Here is a 19693-nt window from a genome sequence, read left to right on the forward strand (position 1 = left end):
AAGTAGATCCTGAAGCAAGTAAGAAAAACATATAGTTTAGTTCTATAATACTTCTACCTCTCTACAGTTTTTACTTTAATTAATAATCTATTATAATTAAGCAAACAGATGATAGCCCTGAAGCAGAAAGTTTACTTTTCTTAAAGATTTCCATGTTTACCTTCTCACAGTAAATTTTGAGAATTTGATTGTTTTATAGTTGGCCTACTTCTAGTTTGCACTGTTTCAAACTCCCAGTTCATTTATCAGACAAACTTTTGAACATCAAATCTCTTATCAGTGAGGAAGGTTCTGAGCTAAACAATCATTGCAGAAGTTCCCCAAAGCCCAGCAGTTAATCTGTAAAATCTGAAGTAATGTTATGAAGCTAATAGCTATCTTAGACTAAGCTACAAGAATAGTTATGAAATATTAGCTGAACTGAGAAATAGAGGAAATGAGTTATTAGAAAACAAACAATACACTACAAAATATCTTTCAAATTTTGTTTATTTCCACATCAATATAAAGCTTTGTGTTGAATTTCTCTCAAGTAGAGATCTTTACCAGAGTCTCTTTCTAGCAGGTCATATATTCACTCTGGCTAACATGAACTGAATCACCTACTCGTTTGCCAACCTCATCAACACAATAGCATGCACTTCCGTTACATTGGATTTTGTTGTAATTACCGTTGGATTCACAAAGGAACAGTTTGCCAATCATGCCAGATTTTTCATATGCAAACTTATGGCGGGCACAGTCTGAAAGAAACCATAAAGAAAGTTTTAGAGAAAGTTAATGAATCAATATTTATCTATCATCTCAATTTTTTGTGGTAAATACAAAAGTTATGTTAATGTTAACATATTTAAAGAAGTGAACTTTAAGAAAATACAGTAATCCTTCGTCATATCATGGTTCAATTATTGTGCACTCAGTACTTTGCAGATTTTTCTGGACTGGCTCTTGTGCGAGTGGCACATAAAATACACCATTTTGAGCGTGGCCGTTGCCAGTACCGCCTGACTGGCCTTCGTGCGGGTGACACGTAAAAGCACCCACTACACTCTCTGAGTGGTTGCTCTCCTTAGACAAGATACTCAACTCCACTTACAGCCACTAGATAAACGAGGTACACCATCATGTTAAAACAGCCAAGGCTTGAGCCAACAAGAGAGTTTCTATGCTGTCACTCCAACTGCTAGAAATAACAACTAAATCTTTCTTAAATCACATCCTGCCATCTTAAAAACACACAGTAATCCTCAGGATACAAAGAGACAGGATGGTCATTGAGAGAGTGTCTTTGTTAAAGAATAACAGCAAATGAGTTTCTATTGCAAGATTTTATATGCTTAAGGAACTAAAATAACTTTATGTTAGTCATTATGGAAAATATTAGGATTTCAAAAATGTGACACAGCCAGAATATTTCAGATGACTTTATCAAGGGATACAAAGTATCTTTCAGAATCTCTTCCCTCTGTTAATCCTAGTCTTCAAAATATAAAAATATTTTCTGAAATACCAAAAAAGCTGAGCTGTCAGATCCAAGTACAATATACTTTTGTGCAACTATCTCATAATTTCTCTATATAATTACGTGTAACTGTTATATTTTTAATGAATAAAGGCAGCTGCCATGTTTTTAACACTGGAATCATCTCTTTAAAACGATTGCCTTGTAGGCAATGCTAGATGAATTCATTTAACTTGTAGAGAATTATAACTTACTGCAATTCGTTCTTTGGCTTTCATGAATAGCTGATTCGAATTTGGGGATATGAGTACCATCTGTGTGTGCACAGTAACACCTATGAAATAAAAATGACATTAATAAAAGACATTTTTCAGCTGCCTTAAAATCAGTTGTTTTTTTTTATATATATAATCACATCACACTAAATATAAAACGAAATATGAATCATATAAGTTTCTTCAATTTCAAATGGCACAGTGAATATATGTTCGCTGATTCTAAGAAATCAGTACAGAACAGGTCTTCATACTTTGATTTGAGAAAAATGCTCCCAGAAACTCATTTGAAACAGATAATTTCTTTTGCCTTATCTAGATTCTCTTCTTCGTTATTTTAAAGAAAGACTTTTCCAAAATGTTGGTTTCACATCATAGAATCTGGAAAAAGTGCTTATGCCCCAGCAAAATGAATTAATAGATTTAGTCTAAGTGAATATATATATTTATTCTAGCAGCAATGAATATGTTGCCAACAGCTTAGAAGACTTTTCATGAAACTAGATATAAAATTAATAAACCGTCTATTGTGTGGTGATTTCTATGATTATCTGCATTCATTTATTTTCAAGCCAGTAGCTTATTTGTAATGAAATGAAATCACTATGGTAACAATATCTTACACTGATCCATGACACTGGACAGCAGAGAAAGTTCCATCAGGTTCACATTGAGGAATAAATGCTCCAAGTAAATTTTTGCCCTCAGTCTCCGATTTCAGTTGTGTACAAGTTTTTGCAGGGGAAGCGGCCAATGGTTCTAAAATGAAGAGAAACGGTAAATTAGAATGGAAACAACTATGCCAGGCTGGTAGATAGAAAATAAGTAAATTAGGTCTTTCCTCACAAAGACAGAAGAACCGCTGTGTCTCGACAGTTTGCAAAGTTATTGACCAGTCATGTCAAAAACGAGGGCCTTTAGTCAAATATCATTCAAATCACACAGTGCTCCCTTCTCAATGAACAGACACATGGGTCAATGTAGTTTTAGACACACTATGTTTAAATTACATAAAAAGCCTCATTAATCATAGGTGTCATAGACTAAGACTAACTTGTGTTTTAAGCAACAACAACAACAACCAGTTTATTTACTGGATAATTTAGCTTCATGCTAATTAGTTCCATCATTTTCAGATTATATTTTAATTACCAGCAACCCAATCTTTACAAATTCAGTATTCTTCAAATCAGTTCCACCATTAAATTTTGTTTATTTCTGTTTGTTTCTCATGGTTTAATCAGAGGAGAAAGAAGAGCTTTAACTGATTACCTCATCGCATGGTCACCATGACTAGTGCGGCATTGGAGGAGGGGTAAGGGAAGACTAAGGTGTAAGTCATTGACTGCCTGAAACTGGGGACCTGGAGCAAATGATTGTATCAGAGTGGACTCAACTAAAAGTATATAAGGATCAGGTAGTGTTCCAAGAATAAGTACAGTTCACCTGACTGGGTTTTCTATAAAACATTTAAATCATAATGATACAATATTGTGAAAACACTAAACCACAATAATTGGATCATACTGTACCATAAGATATTTGTATCACAATATCACAGTATTGGGATTATAGCAATGCTATGATATTGGGATCACAACATACCACAATATAGTAATTACAATGATACCTTTACATTAGGACCCCATCATTTCATAATAAGGGATTGCAAGGACACCACAATATTGGGATCACGTCATCCCACAAAGGTGAGATGACTTTAATTGTATAATATTGAGATTTCAATTATAGGACAGGATATTAGGATTACAACAATGACAGTCAACCGTGGGATCACAAGTATGTAATAATAATGAGATCACAACTATCCACACAACTGAAGTCTTAATGATAGCATGGGATTTGGGATCATGACTACACCATGATATTGGGACCATAACTACAGCACTGGTATCCCAATGATATAGCAGGATATTGGGATTGTAATGATTCCATAATATACATAGTACAAAGAGGAGGCCTTCGATCAAAGTTAAGAAACACTTATAACAACATGAGTTAACACATTAAGTATCAATAATGTCTCAGGTACATCAACTCCTTTCAATCAGTTTTCCTAACTGGGAGTTCTCTCCCTTGCTTTCATATGTTTTTATTTAGGTATTGTTCAACAATGCTTACCTCATCTTAATATAGTTATATAGTACATATTTATTAAAATTATTATGCTCACCATATTAATTAAGTTAGCTTTAACTTCACTATTTAATACTAGGTGTGTTAGCTAACCCGTAAGTGTATATTCTTCATAAGGAAGGCATCCATGAGAAATTTTCGCTATTACAGACATCGTTATTCAGTAGTTCTGAATGCTGTATAATGGTTAACTCTTTCTTTCTCCAAGGGATCTCCTCATGAAAGAATTTCATCTCAGCATTGAAAGAAACACAATTACAAAATAATTTCTGTTGCTTACAGCAGGGAACTGTACCTCCATATGATATATCTACTAGACTATTGTGGGTTAAGAATTTATCTGTAGACTTTAGCCAACACTACATATAGACAGATGTAAATATCTTATACTTGTATATTGTATAGAAAGCCAAGATGTTTATATCTCTATATACAAATAGTGTTTACTAAAAATCTATCGATACATTGTGTAGGAGAGTACAATATTGAAATAAAACATTGTTAACACAACAATATTTTATTAAGCAACTCTGTTAAAGAATACAAACGTTGGTAAGTAGATAGGTTTATCATCATATCAGCTAGTTTCAAGTCTGGCTATTTTCAGTACTGTTGTATAAAGTATAGGATGTTTGATAGTGCCAATAACTGATCTTGTGTATGAATATAATGCTTCTCTGAGTATCTCAAATGGAATTCAGTTCCATACATAGCATCAGCAAAGCGAATATTAATTTTTGCCATTGGTACAAAGCCATATATATTTGTATGGGAAGGTTAGAAGCGATCAAGTGGCTTTCATTATTTGCCTGGTAATTATTTTATTGACTCTGAACAGTTGTAAAGCAAGGTTCACATTAAATGGTTATGGACTCTGGAATTAAAGAGACTAAGTCTTCAGTTCATCACCTTGCAGTTTTCTTTACCAATACACTGCATTAAATATTAAACTTCCACAGTTTCAAATTGAAAGAAACATCACTTACTGGTGCAAGTCCTGGTATGTTCGTTGCAGACAAGATTATGACCACATTTAGTGATGGCTGGCATTTCAAGCAATCCTTCAAGAATGCAGAGATCGCCTTCCTCTGAAATAATAATAATAATAATAATAATAATAATAATAATAATAATAATAATCATGGATTCATGCTTGCTGCCCAAGAAACAAGCCAATAAACATCCTCACAAATGGAAAAGACCCAAATGTAGAATCTCTGACAAATTATTCAAGACAACGGACTGTATTGTTTCAGAGTGCTACACCCCTATTCCAAATGAATATAAAACTAAGCTTGACTGAGTTGGCAAATGTATTCACTGGACAGTGAAAACATTTTCTCCCTTTATTACCTTAGCGGTGCATCTTTTTGCCACCTCTTCTGAGACAAATGTGAACGCCACTGAAGCGTATCCTTTGAAAAACGTATAAATACTGGTATGAGTACCATCCATTATCAGTAAGTGAAGCAAAAGATGCAACAATTTTGTGGAATTTTATGATCTGTGAAGACCGTACCATAACCATCAATTGGCCTGATATCAGCATTAAAGATTTTTAAAATAAAACATTAAAAAATGTATCTCCTAAAGAATATGGGAAATTTGTGGTGTGCAAAAACCTTGAAATTGAGATTAGCAGAATATGGCATTTGAAAACATAAAGCACCCCTGTTGTAAGTGGTATGCCTGGAGTCCTAAAGAAAGATTGTTAATGGGTTTCTTGAAAACGTCCCTGATGAGCCCAACATTTATGAAATTCAAAAATGTCATTCACATCATGGCTTGTATTTTTTTGCAAATTTCTATCTTTGTAACACCAAATGATTAATACTGAATTACCTTCTTTTATATATTATTTCTATACTTTATAATTTTGATTTATGTTTCTGTATACTGAGTCTTAATTAATTTTATACCATGTTAACACTTTAGTGTTCAGATGACTGTCAAATGTAATATTTATTTATTCACATTGTTTTTAATTAATTATTTATTAATTTGTAGCTTTTAGGTTTCAATAACAACATTGTCTATTTTTAGAATGACATTGTAGGGTTTGTATGAGATGTTGGATCTGGTTGATTTGAACATAAAAAAATGTAGAATATTTGGGCCAAACCTGACTGGTTTAAATACTAAAGAGTTAAAGCTACATTATGCTGTGAAATGCCACTTTGACATAACAGTACCTGCCTTAGGAAACTGGTTGATAACCAGCATGGATTGTTAATCACTATTAACATCATCATTTAACATCCAATTCCCCTGCTGGAATGGATTGGATGGTACAACAGGAGTTAATGTGTTCGGGGACTATGCCAAGCTCCAATGTTTCCTTAAGCATAGATGTCTTTCCAAATGCCAACCATTTTATTAAGTTTACTGGTGCTTTTTACTGAATGTTATTGTAAGCTCTACCATACTTTCATCTTTCAATTCCAACAAATTATCTTGGATAAGAACCAACTTACTCAAATATTTTATGCAAATATCACAACATCCACAATATCCTTTTCCTATTTCACCATCTGCACAGTTTTCTACAGTTCCACAGGTTACAATACTGCAGACGTTTGGTGGGCAGACGTAAGCACTGGCTGCTACAACACTCAAGGCAATGAAGAAGATGTACTTCATGGTTGACAAAAATAAATCTGAAATGATTAAAAAAAATATGTGCTTTGCTATTGAAATGAATTGTAAAATTTTGGCAAGTATATATTCAACAAATAATTAAAAGGTGATGATTAGATAATAACTGTAAGTTATGATCACAAGCTAGTAACAGAAAGCACACACACCCACCCATAAATGCTTAAAAACGACATTCAAACTGCGTATCAATCTCTGTTTAGACACTCACATTACTTCTTACACTACAAAGCATCCAATCACTCCCTCTTCTTATTTCCATAACATAAGGGGGGGGGGGCAATCGATTAGATCGACCCCAGCACACAACTGGTACTTAATTTATCGACCCCGAAAGGATGAAAGGCAAAAGTCGACCTCGGCGGAATTTGAACTGAGAACGTGAAGACAGACGAAATACCGCTAAGCATTTTGCCCGGCGTGCTAACGTTTCTGCCAGCTCGCCATCTTATCTTTATCGCTTTAGTATCTTTATATGGTGAGTAAAAACATAATGAAGAGAACATGTGACAACGTATGCAAGGTAAATATGCTTTAAGCTACGAACGTCAGCTTTTCTATGTCACCCACCAACCGCAGCATGAAGGATATTAGATCTGGAAAACAAAGGAGAAGGGATGGTTATCACTGACACGCCCTTGATCCAAACAGTAACAGCAACCAGTTTAAGAATTCCCATAAATAAATATGTAAATAGCAGTATAATTCTCCTCAAAATTACAGCTTACCGTCTACTTGGAAACAGAAGGTCGTATTTTTATAATAATAGAGCAGACGTTCTATATATAGTACATTTCTGTTCACAGGTCCTCGTCGTCAACATCTCCTTTATCACATAGGTCAGCGGGCACAGGGATGTCCTAGGGCTAAACAACAACATCCCCTTTATGATATGAGTAACAGATTTACCATCATCCTTATCGTCGTCATCACCGTCGTTTTCACCACCACCACAACTACTCCCACCATCATCGTCGTCGTCGTCAGCATCGTCAGCATCGTCATTGCCTCATCATCAGCTTCATCTTTACCACCACCACCACCACCATCGTCATCATTGTCGTAATCGTCGTCGTCGTCGTCGCCATCTTAATCCTTATCGTCATTAGTAGCAGCAACAATAGTACTATCGTCGTGGTTTTTACTTTTCTGCTTTTTCATGCTGGTATGAGTTAGAAGAAACCTATTTAGGCAGTATTATAAGGCTGAATGCCCTTTCGGTTGCCGACCCTAAACTTGTTCTTCAATGTATTTTCTTCTCTGGCCTTTATATGTCCAAAGTCGGAACCACTGAGCTGCAACCTTTATTGTTTATGGATGATACAAACATCACACAAACAGTGTCATGTGTAGACTTGAAGAAATAAACATTCATGCACACACACACACATAACATATAAGCATGCATATATAAACGTATGTGGCTGTGTGGTAAGTAGCTTGCTTACCAACCACATGGTTCTGAGTTCAGTCCCACTGCGTGGCACCTTGGGCAAGTGTCTTCTACTGTAGCCTCGGGCCGACTAAAGCCTTGTGAGTGGATTTGGCAGACGGAAACTGAAAGAAGTCCGTCGTATATATATATATATATATATATATATATATATATATATATATATATACATATATGTGTGTGTGTGTGTGTGTGTGTGTGTATGTTTGTGTGTCTGTGTTTGTCCTCCCAGCATCGCTTGACAACCGATGCTGGTGTGTTTACGTCCCCGTAACCTGGCGGTTCGGCAAAAACGACCGATAGAATAAGTACTAGGCTTCCAAAGAATAAGTCCTGGGGTCGATTTGCTCGACTAAAGGCGGTGCTCCAGCATGGCCACAGTCAAATGACTGAAACAAGTAAAAGAGTAAGAGTAAAAGAGAGAACCAGGAAATAGAAGGGAGAAAAGGGAAGAGGGGAAGGAAGAAAGGAGAAAGAAAGGAAGAAGATAAGGAAGTTCACTGTTTAAGACTATTTAAGCACTAGATTTATACACAAGCTCTTACAAGTCATACCGTAAGCCCAACGAGAAATTGACCTAAGCTAACGCCACATTCTGCTATCTGACTGGCTTCAGCATTCAAGAGTTTCACTGGTTTAAGGAGTGAGGAGAAAGAACTCAGTCAACGCTGTTGGATAATTTAGAAAACTTCAAACTGGTTTATTAAGCATTAAGAGACAAATATAAGAAATAAACAGAACGACTCCAGCTCGAGTCGAATGGTTTAGAAAGTAAATCTTATAAAGTGGAACAAATTCAACAGCTTCACATGTTAGTGTTACAAACTATTTTATATATGCAAAGACACGTAGCGTATTATACATATATCGACGTTTGTATACGTATTTATATTTGTATATATAAAAATAGATAGATAGATAGATAGATAGATAGATAGATAGATAGATAGATATTCGTATATGTATGTATGTATCTTCGAAACGTCTAGTTAGATTAGAAGCAGCTGACGAAGGATTAATTCCAAGTGGTTATCTGTTTTCCTATGTGTTCGTTCCGTTGTCTGTAGTTCATTTTTCTAACGTCCTGTACCCCGATATGCATCTATATACACATGTAGATGTAAGTATGTACATATATGTGGGTGTACATGCATACATATTCTTTGTATTATGTATGTATTTACACACACACTTACACATTACGCATTCCGGAAAAGAGACATTATTATCTATCTTTACCGTATTGTGATCTCCATTATTAAAAGTTGTATCTCTCTTCATATGCACACTTTCGTGCGTGCGTTCGCGCACATGTATTTGTGTGTGCTCGCACTCGCGTGTATATGTACGCGCGTGTCTATGTGTTCCAGAGAAGAGATAAATTTATACTTTGTTTTCATCAATCTTTATTCTATTGTTATCTTCATTGTTAAAAGATATAGACGGGCTCTTCACAGTTGTTGGAAGAAAACAAATATTCAAGTGAACATTCAAATAATTTTATTTGATTCCGCAAATTAATTACAATATACACTATAGGAATTAATACTAATTAGACTGTATAGTGATATATTCTCAAATTAGTCTCGTAAACAATTTGATGATTTTTAATATTCTTTTTATTAGAGGAAGTATGATTACTGTGAAATGAATAAATTGGTAGAGATCTGTTATTAAATTCTTCAAATGGAAGTTTCCTGTCGAATTAATAATAGTTTTTCAGTAAATTCAAAAATAAACGGAACTGATTAAAATATGTCAAAAGTCTTCCTTCTACAGAAATAATACTTAGAGTTATTGTTGAAAAGTGTTGATAGAGTAAGATAAGAAAGGGGGAGAGAGGTGACCTATACAGTAGTTTGCCAAATACATGACACTGTTTAGATTTATTCCTCACAGTTCTATTTTCAAACTCTGCCAGGTTCAGCTTAACATTCCATGTCAGAGTTTATTCAATCAATATAAGCTGAACGACATTATTGGCTTTAAAACAAGTCAAAATAAAGTCACCTAACGAGATAACAGTGCTAAGCAGTGATGTGTATAAATACAAACGGGTAACCCGTTCAAATATGTTTGAGAAGGCATATTCGAAAGCTATTCATTACATTTTGTCATGGAGAAAATTCCTCGCTGTAGACAACCCACGGCGATCCCTAACAAGATTGTGGGATGTATGCATTTTGGTGTGATTCGCTCCGAAAGTTTGTATTTATACACGTCCCTACTTAGCGCTGCCACTCCGTAATTTATTTACTATGATGACGGGAATATCATAAGAGGAACCAGTCTCGTGTATTAGTTCGTGGCGTTTGTCTATCCAGTCTCTGCTGCTGAAGAGGAAATTATCACTCCGAAATGCATGCATTTCAGTCAGGTCAAGGGACGCTGTAGACAACTATTTGTCTACAGAGAGAAATTTTCTCCCTGACAAAAATACAGTGAGTGGCTTTCATAGGGATTCGAACACGCTTCAAGTATATTTGAACTGGTAACAAGTTTGTAAAAGTCGCCTTGTTTCTATGTCACCTTTAACATTTTTTCAATGCTGCCTGGATTTGTTAGATGATATAAGTTACTGCACACGTTGTGGGGCAGTAAGTTAGTTTGATGGAGTCTGCACCCTCTGGTATGGATTTTTTTTCTCTCTTTTTCTATAGACATAAAGCCTGAAATTTGGTACGAAAGTGGGGCTCGTTAATTAAAGCGACACCAATGCTCGACTAGTTTTATCAACCCCGAGAAAATGAAAAACAACGTTGACCTCGATGGAATTTGAACTACTCAATGTAAAGCCGGAAGAAATGCTGCAAAGTTTTTTGTTTAGCACGCCAACAATTCTGTCATCTTGCCTTCATCTACTGTGAAATTACAATGAATACGCATATATCCTTTTACATGGTTTCGCCAGAAGAGGAAAGACAGTTCTCATGACGTCTTTCAATGTCTCTGAGACTGGAGAGAGGGGAAGAAAAAAAATCGCAGACCGGAAACATAGTTCTAATGCTTGTGACAGCTGAAAATCACCTGACAGTGTTTAACTAACGATATTTCTATGGACAAGATAACAACAAAATATATTTTAGATTCAATATTCATGAACAATGTTGATGCCATGAGATAACACGATTCTCAAGTCGTCGGGTCCATTATATTTATACTGAAGCGAAATAAGAATATTTGGTGGTGAGGAAAGAAATTAATAAAACAGCGAAGCAAGTGGACAGTCACAGGGTAAAAAGTATAAAGGATGCAAAACTCTTGGGAATCTATACTAAATGTGATTGGAGAAAGAGATTTCGATGAAAAATACACTTTAATTGATAAACTGAATAGTTTTCTGTCAGTCTGTGTGGGAGCTTACTAAATATGTCTCATCTTGTAACGAACCTGTCAGATATTTACAATTCTGGCAAATGTCTAGAGAAATAATACTTTTTAAGTAGGACTGCTAGATCGATATTATTAAACCCGAAGGAACAGGCTAAACTGTATCTTATGAGTTAGTTGAGCGATGAATTGGGAAATGGAGGAACAGAAGAGAGAGAGAGAGAGAGAGAGAGAGAAAGTATGTCTGTGTGTGTGTGTGTGTGTGTGCGTGCGTACGTGCGTGTGCGTGACTGTTTGTACGTGCGCGCTTTCTGTTTGAGATTTCATTCACATTTCGGACTAAGCCCTGAGTTTCTCACTATCGTTATTCAAAACACTGGCTGCTTCATAACTGAGACGAAGAACAACTTAGGGAAATGTAATGCGTGGGTACAATGTTCATGCTTTCCGTAACAGCATTAGTATAACTCATTGAAAATATTTCAACCAGCCCTGGTTCCGGGTTCAGTCCCACTCACTGCATGACACCTTGGGCGAATGTCTTCTGCTATAGCTTCGGACCGACCAAAGCCTTATGGGTGGATTTGATAGACGGAAACTCAAAGCACGCCGTATATGCGCGCGCGCGCGCGTGTGTGTCCATCACTACTGTTCGACAACCGGTGTTGGTGTGCGTACGTCCCCCGTAACATAGAGACTGATAGAATAAGTCCACGACTTAAAAGAGAAAAATTACTGAGGTTGATTTGTTCGTCTAAAATTCTTCAAGGTCATAAGTCTAATGACTGAAATAAGTAAAAGATAAAAGATAAAGTATATAGTATATATGTATGTAAATGTATTATATATATATATAGGTATATTTAATATATCTATACATACATACATTCTATGCATATGTATATATATGTATATATAAGACATTCCTCCAACCAGCTTCAATAATACCAAACATTTTCTCGACCCCTCTCTTTTTCTTTATTCGTATGTGGCCACATCAATAACAACTTTGATGTCGCCCCATCAACAGCCACTTTGATATCGTCACATCAACAGCTACTTTGATGTGACGACTTTGTTTACAATATATTGTTAGCGGTAGCGGATCCTGGCTATCGCTCTAGTGTGCAGGAACTCGCAACTGATGGTGAGCCAAATAGCTCGAAACTGAGTCTGTCTTACGATCCTGTTAGCAGCTAGAGGGTGATAGGGGAGCGGTGTCAACTTTAAGGTTTAAGGTTGTTCCCTGTGAAATTTATAGCTTAGCGTCTGTGACATGACCTGTTCGTTGTAGGTTTCTGTCTGAATGTGTTTACTTTATGCGTATTTCAGTATTATATATACCTGTCATGTATTTGTGTACATCATTAATATATAAGTACATGTTGATGTATGTATTCATATATAAGTTTATATGTATATTTATGCATTCATGTGTGCGTGTGTGTCTGAAGAGGGCGTCTGTCTCCAAAACTCCAAAGTTGAGTAACATTTTCATGCTTGGATGTGTAACCTACGATAAGAATAACACTAGTTAACAAAGGATTTGTTCCAAAGAAAAGAATACCTGTATCTTATAAGTTTTTGCATGCATAATTCAAAAATAATGTCACATTATCTGTATCGCCCACAGTTTCTCTGTTCCACGATATCCCTCTCAGTTCCTGTTACATGGGCTAAATTTCAGTTAAGCTGTTGAAATGTGAAGCTAACGGTTTAACTCTTGATTAAAATTTTTATGAATAGAATTAACCTAGTGAAATCATAAATCCAGCTTTCTGAATCAATGAGTCCCTGAATATATATGAAAAAAGTATGAAATGAACAATGTGTAAAGATACTAACACAGAAGCACATAAAAATATGTAATATACTAACACAGAAAAATTAAAACAATACACGTGGGTGAAAAGAATCTCGTGGTGTGAAGAATCAAGTGAGACAAATCAACATAGAACAACGTGCGGCACAGACAATAGTGAAGTGAACCACAACACAGCATGCGGTTGTCATGGTAACAAGCTGCCAATGTCACGCTATCTGTTGATTGGCTAAAATTACCCAAATTTCCCAAACTTATATGACATTCTGTCGGTTACGACGACGAGAGTTCTAGTTGATCCGACGAACTGAACAGCCTGCTCGTGAAATTAATGTGCAAGTGGCTGAACGCTTCAGACAGGCATACCCTTAATGTTTAGATCTAAACTTGATAGGTGGCATTGCTTACTTTCCTATAACGTTGCAACAAATTTTGATGTAAACTTTTTCTACTGGACCAAATCTCAATTGTCTTATGCCAAAATGTAGTTAGGAACCAGTCCTCTTCAAAAATGTTAACAATCTTCAATTAGCGACAAGCTTTTTGAAAGATGCAGCGTGTAAGTAAATTACAGCCTTAAGAATATTATTCAACTACAACCGTAGTTGAATGATATATCGTGGTTATTATGTTAAACTGTCGTATGTCCAAATTTGGTCAAATGCGTTTTCTTTCAATATCTATTTTTGCTTGCAATAACTGGTTCTTTTGGTCAAACTATCGTATCTCCAGCTGCTTCAGATGCCAAAATACCAAAAATTGTCAAAGTGTAGTACAACGGTTTTGAACTTACGGCACTTTTGCATAATAGCAACAATACACACACACACACACACACACACACACACACACACACACACACGCACACACCACACAATGTGTACATATGTGCTCATCGTTGAACTTGCTCGCATTAAACTGGATGACGGATAAATTGGGCGAAATCCGAATAAAGAGGGTAATTGTTAGTATCGACTTTGACTATTAGTGTTGTGTATTCTGAGTGTGTAAGGGGAGTGCTGCAAGTCCTCTAAATATAGCAAACTTTCCATAACCATTAACCTCATTTAACAATGTAATCATGGAAAACTATGTTTTCTATTTCCTCTCATGAAATATTTTGCAGATTTTCCTGAAATTGCAACATGCACACACCTACAGTTGTTTGTACCACGATATGTACAGGCCGAAAAGAAGGATAATGAAAAGATGAAAGCATTTATAGGATGGAAAGCATTTATACACATCCGGTTATTGTTATCTTTTACGACCACTCTTTGTAGCACTCTGCACCCACTAGATTGCCTCTCAATTCATTGTCTACTATTCGAATTTATTCACCATTACCCTGCTCCATTCTTTCTATCTATATATTATACACATGTATATTTGGTCTATGTCGTCATCTTGGTTCTTGGTTGTTGTACTCTCAATGTTTTAGCTGTTGTCCTCTCCGGCCTTCTTCATGTGCTCGTTTTATTCGAGAGCGCTGTCAGAATTTCGAAGTGAAACCTTTTTCCAATTCCAAGGGTTGGATTGTTCTCATTCTATTGTCTATTTCAGTGATATTCTCCAGTTAGTTATTACTCTACATGTGATGTCACTAGCTTCTTCAACTTGAACCAGAGTAAACACATTTGAATCTTTGCTCCCATTAGCTGAAACACTACACTTAACAATGCTTTTATTCATTATAAGTGGTAGAAATTTGGAGCTTTAAACATGACATTTTAAAGATTTTATTCTATTTTGTTATTTTGGTGGGTTTCAAGTTTAATGTTTTCTAATTAAAGACTCCTTATGTTTGTTTTTTTTTAAAAACTGATTGAAGGGATTATCGAAACCCAGCCTATGCGATGACTCATTCAGTCATGGTTAAATATATTTTATCATTACTTTGTTCCTCATGAGTTCGTAACTTCCCCCTCTCTCTCTCCTCGAGGAAAAGCTAAATGACGAAAAACGAACTACAAATATTTCATAACATTCTAAACACTTTATCTCTCCATTAGAATCACATTAGAAATTAGTTAAAACGAATTACCGCTTTTAGATATCCCTCATAAATTCGTGTAATACCAGGATTACAGCAGAAATCGGTCGCATAAAAGACGGACACACATCAAAATCTGATTTTTATTCATGCCATCACGCATTAAACAAGACACTCTACACTGCGTGGCATGATGAACATGTGCAATAGTAGTTGATCTCGGTAAATTCAAATTCAGCTTGATGGATTGAGAAGCTTCCTCAAACTATAAATATATTCGTTGAAATTAATTGAAAAAAAAAAGGACTGGACATATTTCAACTTAGGACACCAACGCAAAAAGTAGATTAACGACTTACCTATATTGCACGTCTACTTTTACTGCACAATACTCGGACACTATTCACGCTGCTGTCTTTTCAGTGTGGACAAAGGTATGATCTGCAGCCTACAACATCAAATGAAAGTCATATTGCAATCCAGACACATACCAACAAGAGAAGATCCTTCATAATAACAAGGATCTGGCAATCATAGCATCAGCTTCTAAGAGAAAAGATGTAAAGGTCGTGAATGTAGGTGAAAAAGCTGCAACGATCTTCTTAATTTATATTAAAAACAAGTCAGGAGAAAATCAGAAAATCGTGGTCATTGAATATCAAGACAGTATTCTAAAACAGGTTTACCATGTAAGGTAAATCTGTTTTCAGCTTTTACCCTTCAGGGATATCTCTTTCAAACAAAGTCTCCAACAGAAGAGATGATGGCCAAGAAATATACTTAGTCTATCCCATGTAGGAGATATGACAGTGAATATAAAAGTGGGACAAACCACCCGCTGAAAGTAAGGTGAAAGGAACATCGAAATCCGTAATTCATGGTTAGACAGAAAATTTGGTCTTGACTAAGTATTTGTGGAGAGAAAATGAAAGCTCTCATGGAACAAAAGTCAGGATAACAGATCGAAGCGACAGAAAGAAAAAGTGAATTTGATGGACTATGATAAGGTCTTCAGTTGTCCGAGTATAGATATTAACACTATTTGGGGCCCTTTAATTATGGGTGGGAGCATTAAACTCATGACAATAACAAAAAAAACTTGAGACTAACTTTTCTAATTCCCATTATTTAATGAAGAAATTGGACAATGGCATAGCCAATGGCGTAACTAGAGAGCGTGTCGCCCGAGACAGCCCTCGAGTTGTCCGTCCTTCCACCCCGCATCCAGCAAGTCTCTCTAGGTTTATATAGTAGTCCCAAGAGTGCCGCCTCCATAAAAGCGTCGCACGAGGCGAACCGTCTTTGGACACCCTAGGTACACTACTGGTGTTGACTGAGTGTTAAGTAGAGTGGTTTTGTACAGTGTTAAGCACAGTAGTTAGTCAAACCTCTGTGTCAGTTCAGTAGGGGTAAGGAGAACGGAATAATTTACACACGTAGACCTAATAAAGGAATCATTTGAAATATGGAGATTACCGTATATGAGAGACACTTGAAGAAGGCGAAAGAGTAAAGTTGAAACGTTGTGATTATTTCAACGAAAATATCATACATATATCCTCTCTACCATTGGCACAAGGGCTGAAATTTTGGTAAAGGGGCTAGTCGATTACATTGATCCCAGTGCTCAACTGGTTTTTATTTTATCAACCCCGAAAGGACGAAAGGCGAAAATCGACCTCGGCCGAATTTGAACTGTCACTAAGCATTTCCCCCAATTCTGTCAGCACGCCACCTTATATCAATGTATAATAATAAAACTTCCTCTTTGCAGATATTCATACAAAATTTAAATCTATAAATAGATTGTGAATCATGTTCGGTGTACATAAATTTAATTGACAAGGAAGTAGAATGCGTGACAGGCAACAAACCACCTTAACAAGTCGAAATGTTTTCTGTTGTTAAACCCCTTCTCAGCTTTGATCGAGCAACCCTATGATCAAAGACAATCCATCCGTAAACACCACATTTTTCTCTTATGTGTTGCGAACCTAGATCCACATTATCTAACGTGTCTTTTTCGAAGATTGTGCGAAGTGGTTTGAATGGATTTGGTTGATGTTTCTCGCTTGTCAAACGACCACGTACAGCTTTACTCTTTCTCTCAAGCAACTTGGATAAATCCATGTGACGTAAAACAAGTCATTTGGATAAATTTGAGTGGGGAATTGCACTAAATTCATGCTTGGCTCAATCTACGTAACAAAATTTCTCGGTAATATTCTTTAAACTGAATCAATAAATAAAATTTATTAAACTATAAATAGTATTTATAAACAATTTTTCCTCTCTTAATCCTTTCTGCTGACAATTGCGTCGATTTTATTCACATGAATACCGACTGAAGAGGAATGTCTCGCCTAATTTTAGCAATTTTGAATTGTCCTCGATTTTTATAAGGACTCTAATAGTACATGAGTATTTTTACATACACACACACATACATACATACATACATACATACATACATACATGCATACATACATACATACATACATATGAAAGAAAAAGGCTGATTAGAAGACTGCAGATTCAAGCCATCAATGGAACTATAAAGATATGTAAAACTTTCCAAAAATTTAGCACATAAATACATATGCATGCATCTAGACATGAAAATATATACATAAAAACGTATCCATAAAACAAACATACAAATCTGCGCATACACTAACACCAAATACTGCACACACACACACACACACATATGCACAAATACCTAGATGATGTTGATAAAAGTTCCAATGAAGGAGCCTTGAATCTATGTTAGAGTCCGGCTCTTTCTCCATGGACAAGAAATACAGAAATGAAACTGATTGATAACATACATACATATATCTACACAGACATATATACATACATACACACTTATACATATATCTACACACACATACGTACATACATCTACACACACATATGTGTATGTATCTCTCTCTATATGTGTGTGTGTGTATATATATGTATGTGTGTGTGTGTGTGTGTGTGTGTGTGTGTGAGTAGCCAATTCTACGAACAAACAATTCATAAAACGAATAAAAAATGAAGAGAAACAAAGAGAAAAATAACACACACACACACACACACACACACACACACACACAGAGTCACACGCACACACATAAACATTCATAGTGAAGAAATCGATGAGTTTCGGAGGCCTTTATGGGCACAGCATCACCAATAAAAAAACAGTAGCAGCAACGACGACAACAACAACAACAAAGCAACAACAATAATCCTTTCTACTGGAGGCACAAGGTCTCAGATTCGCGGGGTAGGGGACTAGTCGATTATATCAGCCTCAGTGTTTCACCGCTTCTTAATTTATTGAACACGAAATGATGAAAGTCGACCACAACGGAATTTAAACTTAGAACGTAGCGACGGACGAAATAGCGAAATATCACCAAGCATTTCGTCCAGCGAGCTTAATAATAATAATGATAATAATAATAATAATAATAATAATAATAATAATAATAATAATAATGATAATAATCATACCCGAAAACCGCTGTAAAATGCGAGGAAGTATCAAGCTGAAAGATATTGCCTTGAACAACGAAGAAGAGATTCTGTAGTGAGGATTGAGGAAGTGCTCGTCTAAATATAAACATCAAACGGATGTTATCGTTTGCTCAACTACTGGGATAGACTGCGTAATTTTGATTACCTCTATTTCTTTTCTTTTTTTTCCAATCAGTCGGTTTCTCTTTTCTTTTTTTAATTTGGATTTGTCTGAATCATTCAAGTGCTGCAACTTTTTCTCATACCTTTTCTCTTTTATCTTTTAACTCTTGCGTTTTACTTGTTCCATTCATGGGACAGCGGTCATGCTGGAGTGGAGTACCGCCTTCAAGGGTTTAGTCGAACAAACCAGTCCAGTATTTATTTAGAAAAAAAAAATGTCAAGTACTTTCTCTATTGGTTTCAATTGTCGAACCGCAAAGTTAGAAAGACGTTAAAATAAAAAAAACATCACCTGTTGGCAAGCAGTGCGAGGACAAAGACGAAAACAAAGTCACACGCACACGCACGCAAACATACATATACACACACACACACACATACATACATACATAGGTGCAGGCGTGGCTGTGTGGTAAGAAACTCGCTTCCGGTCTTGCGCGTTGTGCTGGTTTCTTCCTGTACAGTGGAGTGGGCGTGAGTCGTTCGGCTGCTCCCAATGTTGAACTAAAAAGAACAATTTGAAAAAATTCGCCGCCGGTGTAAGTTGTTTTTGTTGTCTAGCTGGGCGGTAATTAGTTGCTCGTAATTTTTTTCCAGCAGGTTAGTGTCCAGCTTTGTAGCACTTGCGCTTGCCTCTGGCGGATCTTTTGTGTGTTCGTAGTTACGAACAAATTGTGTGTTTACTGTTTGTGATGGGTGTGTTCGCTGCCCCACAGCGGTGAAGATTTTTGTTGGCATTTTAGCCGAAAACCTTTGTGTGTTCGTCTTTTTTGTTTGGCGTTCTGCCGAAATTTTGGAGTTCCTGTTTGGAGTACCTGTTTGGAATACCTGTCGAAGATTTTGTGACATTAAC

At 36.1% G+C, this 19693-nt stretch overlaps 1 protein-coding gene across 5 annotated transcripts; it reads right to left on the bottom strand.

Annotated features, from left to right (window-relative positions):
• Positions 1-471: 471 nt before the first annotated feature.
• Positions 472-19355, bottom strand: LOC106876886 (U24-ctenitoxin-Pn1a-like). 5 transcript variants are annotated; one of them, XM_089364229.1, is made up of 7 exons: positions 18655-19355; positions 15507-15595; positions 6369-6551; positions 4881-4982; positions 2361-2496; positions 1717-1796; positions 472-743 (listed from the first exon to the last, which is right to left on the bottom strand). In XM_089364229.1, the coding sequence occupies exons 3-7, from the start codon at positions 6532-6534 to the stop codon at positions 559-561; spliced, it is 669 nt and encodes a 222-aa protein (XP_089220355.1). In that variant the 5' UTR covers positions 6535-6551; positions 15507-15595; positions 18655-19355; the 3' UTR covers positions 472-558. The 5 variants fall into 5 exon arrangements, with proteins under 5 accessions (XP_089220355.1, XP_089220356.1, XP_089220359.1 ...); XM_089364230.1 differs by having other exon boundaries at positions 18824-19235; XM_089364233.1 differs by lacking the exon at positions 15507-15595 and having other exon boundaries at positions 18824-19161.
• Positions 19356-19693: the final 338 nt, after the last annotated feature.

This window comes from Octopus bimaculoides, chromosome 16 (genome assembly GCF_046866305.1).
Source record: "Octopus bimaculoides isolate indiv1 chromosome 16, ASM4686630v1, whole genome shotgun sequence".
NCBI classification, from domain to species: Eukaryota; Metazoa; Mollusca; class Cephalopoda; order Octopoda; family Octopodidae; genus Octopus; species Octopus bimaculoides.

What these genes read in the sequence shown, in the direction of transcription:
- LOC106876886 (XM_089364229.1), bottom strand. Translation starts at nt 6,534, where the DNA reads ATGAAGTACATCTTCTTCATTGCCTTGAGTGTTGTAGCAGCCAGTGCT. An exon ending in ACATACCAGGACTTGCACCA is followed by an intron (nt 2,497 to 4,880) that starts GTAAGTGATGTT and finishes TCTTCATTTTAG; the next exon opens with AACCATTGGCCGCTTCCCCT. An exon ending in AAGCCAAAGAACGAATTGCA is followed by an intron (nt 744 to 1,716) that starts GTAAGTTATAAT and finishes GGTTTCTTTCAG; the next exon opens with ACTGTGCCCGCCATAAGTTT.